The sequence below is a fragment of the Myotis davidii genome, unplaced genomic scaffold (genome assembly GCF_000327345.1).
Source record: "Myotis davidii unplaced genomic scaffold, ASM32734v1 scaffold902, whole genome shotgun sequence".
Taxonomy (NCBI): Eukaryota; Metazoa; Chordata; class Mammalia; order Chiroptera; family Vespertilionidae; genus Myotis; species Myotis davidii.
In genome coordinates, this window is record NW_006293951.1 from 1,276,362 (window position 1) to 1,279,689 (window position 3,328).

Below are 3,328 nucleotides of genomic sequence, written 5' to 3' on the forward strand. Positions count from 1 at the left end.
AGTTGTTACTCCCCTGGACTATTAGGATATTTTCCATGACTCCAGAATTCACTTCTTTGGTCTGTTTTTCACATATTGTATAGATATTTTCCTAAACAAAGGCTGAATTGTGTAATTTTTCCTTTTGCAGAAACTTTCAATGTTTCTCCTTACCAAGGTGTTCAGCAATATGATGTTCAGGGTCTTTCCTCTCCCGCCCACGCAGCCTCCTCCAGGCTCCTCTCAGACGTGGAGTACTTTGCTAATCTCCAAGTGTCTTGTGTGAACTCTCACTTTCTACTATTGTTGATGCTTTCTTGAAGTGGAATGGATTGTTCCTTTTTTTGAGTTCCTACACCACAATTCTTATCCTTTTATTTTATTCTGCTTATAATTATTTTGGTTTCTGCATGTCTGTTTCTCCTACCAACACTAAGAGTGCATATTTGCTTTATCATTGATTTTCACAAAAATTGTGTGCTTTGCACATAGAAGTTTTCGATAAATGTTTGCTGCCTAATGGACAGATTGGTAGAAAGAATCTAGACATCCATGAATCTGTGTATGTCTATAACCTTAAAAATATTAGTTTACATACACAGAGCATTAAAATGACTCACTTTCTAGTTCAATTTAGTAAAACGTAATTTTTGATCTTCGTTTATAAACTAAGATTTATTAAACTACTTTATACAAAGTTTTGTTTCAGATTTTTAGAAAGTGAAAAGGAGGAGGGAGGGAGGGAAGGAGAGAGAGAGAGAGAGAGAGAGAGAGAGAGAGAGAGAGATGAGAGAGACATATCAGTTGGTTGTATCCACACTTGCCTTGACCTGGGCAGGGGATCCAACCTGCAACCCCATATCAGTTGGTTGTATCCCCACTCACCTTGACCTGGGCAGGGGATCCAACCTGCAACCCTTGACCAGAAATTGAACCTACGACCCCCTTTGGTGCTGGGGCCAATGCGCTAACCACTGAGAACACTGCCAGGCTATATACATTTTTATTTGAAGAAATGAGAAACAAATAATTTCAAATTCACTTTGTCGTCAAGCACAGCAAAGACAGTTTTAGGTCTGGACACTTAGAATTTTCTTATTACTGAAAATTTGTTTATTTAATTTTGGATGAATACTATGCAAAAAGAGAGAGAAGTAATAGAATTTATATGTATGATATCATAACTAACATTTCTAAGTAGGGAAATAAATGAACATATCTGTAACCGAATGAAGATTTTTGTCTTTGGGAAAGATGGTTGTAATAAATTACTTGGTGGGCTGAACTCATAAAGGGCAACAGGACATTATGCTTTCATTTGGGCATAATCTAGGATAAGAAGAGCTGTTTGGTGGCCTGGACTCTTTAAGAAGTAAAAGGTATTTATTTGCTAATGTGCTTTCCCTCTGTATTTGTTTCACCAATTTTAACTTGGAGCCACACGGTGTTAAATTTTAGAAAAGCTGAAATTCAACTAAAAAAAACACACACACAAAACAAACAACAACAAAAAACAACTGTGGAGAAAGGGACGATGGAAGAGGAAACTGCTTTCTGTAGAAAAAGGGGGGAGGGGGAGCCAGAACTTGTTTTCATGTGCACAAGTGACATATGAGCATGTTTATTTAAGTCAAGTCACTATCCATCACACCTCATTTGTTACATTGGTCTGGTTATGCTAATTTGTTGGATTGCCGACATAATTTCTCAAGTGCTTGAAACACAGCGAAAGTACCTCCGTGCTCAGTTGATTATATTTAACCTAAAATGTTCCCCTGCCTGATTACATCAGGTCTTTCAAGAGACTGACCTCAATAGTGGTTTAACAATAAGATGAGAAAAAAACCAAAATTATAAAACCACTTCGTTTCAGTGAAGACAATGAATGGGTGAAGTAGTGTAGCACAGGCTGCTGCTAATGATGTTTGGTGAACATTTCCAGCACACATAGAATAGGCTGTAATTTAAAAAATGAAATGATTATGAGGTTGTGTCACGTTCATTTTAGGGTCATGGTCTAAACCAGCTATTTCTAAACGAGGATTATCATCGTCTCAGAATTGCATCAGAGATTTTTCAAACCACATATGGGCACTCCTGACATTCCAGTTTGCTTCCCGACCAGGGAATAAGTAAGCCCTCTCCACCATTTTCTCTACCCAAACAGACTTTCTGCCAGTTAAGTCTCAATCCCTGATCTCCCACTTTCACTTCTCCATCGTCTCTTTAACGTAGTGGACCACTCTGCTTCTGACTGGCCTGTCTGACTCCGGCAGAGACCATCGCACATGATTATTGAACCTTTCAACCTCACACTTGCTCTGGGCAAACCTTCTCCCTGCCATGAATCCTATACAGTGGTCTGTCTGTTCAAAAAAAGCAAATATTGGCATACTCTCTCTCTCTTTTTAATTTTTATTGATTTCAGAGAGAAAGGGAGAGGGAGAGAGAGATAGAAACATCAATGATGAGAGAGAATCATTGATCGGCTGCCTCCTGCACACCCCCTTCTGGGGATCGAGCCCACAACCCAGGCATGTGCCCTTGACTGGAATTGAACCTGGGATCCTTCAGTCTGCAGGCAGATGCTCCATCCACTGAACCAAACCAGCTAGGGCAAAAAAGGGTAAATGCTGTCATACTTTTACCTTCGTTACAAATCCTTTTATTGCCTCTGTAATAAGTCTGTGAGAATCTTCCAAACACTGACCTGGCTTTTCAAGCCTGTTCTCTTTCATTCTCTCCATGTCGTGCCACCCTCTCTCTCCCTACTGTCCTCTCCAAGCTGTGTCCTGAACACTAAGCCATTCCGTCCACCTGCATTTCCTGAGGGAACCATGATGCTCACTCCTTGGTTCCTGTGGGAATCATTTTGCTTTTCTTGTTATCTGACTCGAAAGACTTTACTGATAGTTCAAGCATCATTCTCACTATGAAGACTTTGCCTGATTATTCAGATGGAGTTGCCTCTCCCTCCTTTCCTGTAATCTGTGATGAATTTATTATACACATTCCCTATTTTGCTGCACATATTTGTTTACAAATCTGTCTCATTAATGGAATATAAATAATCTGGGGCCAGGGCCCATGTGTGTAAATCACAGTCTTCAACACCACTCCTTTTTTTCTGTCACTTAGTAGCTTAGTGCTTGTTGAATAAACATTTGAAAGAGTATTAGATAATTATTAAATGATAAATTCCCATAGGACAGGACCTGGGTCTTGTTCACCTGTTTCAGCTTTGTACCTAATCCAATGTTTTGCATGTAGGAAGTGCTTAACAATTATTAATTCAATGTATAGTTGAAAAAAGGAAAGTCGAACATCTTAGAAAGTTGAACATGACTGA

General features: G+C 39.2%; 1 protein-coding gene across 1 annotated transcript in view; it reads left to right on the forward strand.

The window, feature by feature from the left end:
* Positions 1–3,328, forward strand: part of CPNE8 (copine 8) — a 186,965-nt gene that overhangs the window by 17,466 nt on the left and 166,171 nt on the right. The window contains exon 3 of the mRNA XM_015566628.1: positions 1,988–2,111. Coding sequence (XP_015422114.1) covers positions 1,988–2,111 — 124 coding nt within the window. The remainder of the gene's footprint in view (positions 1–1,987; positions 2,112–3,328) is intronic.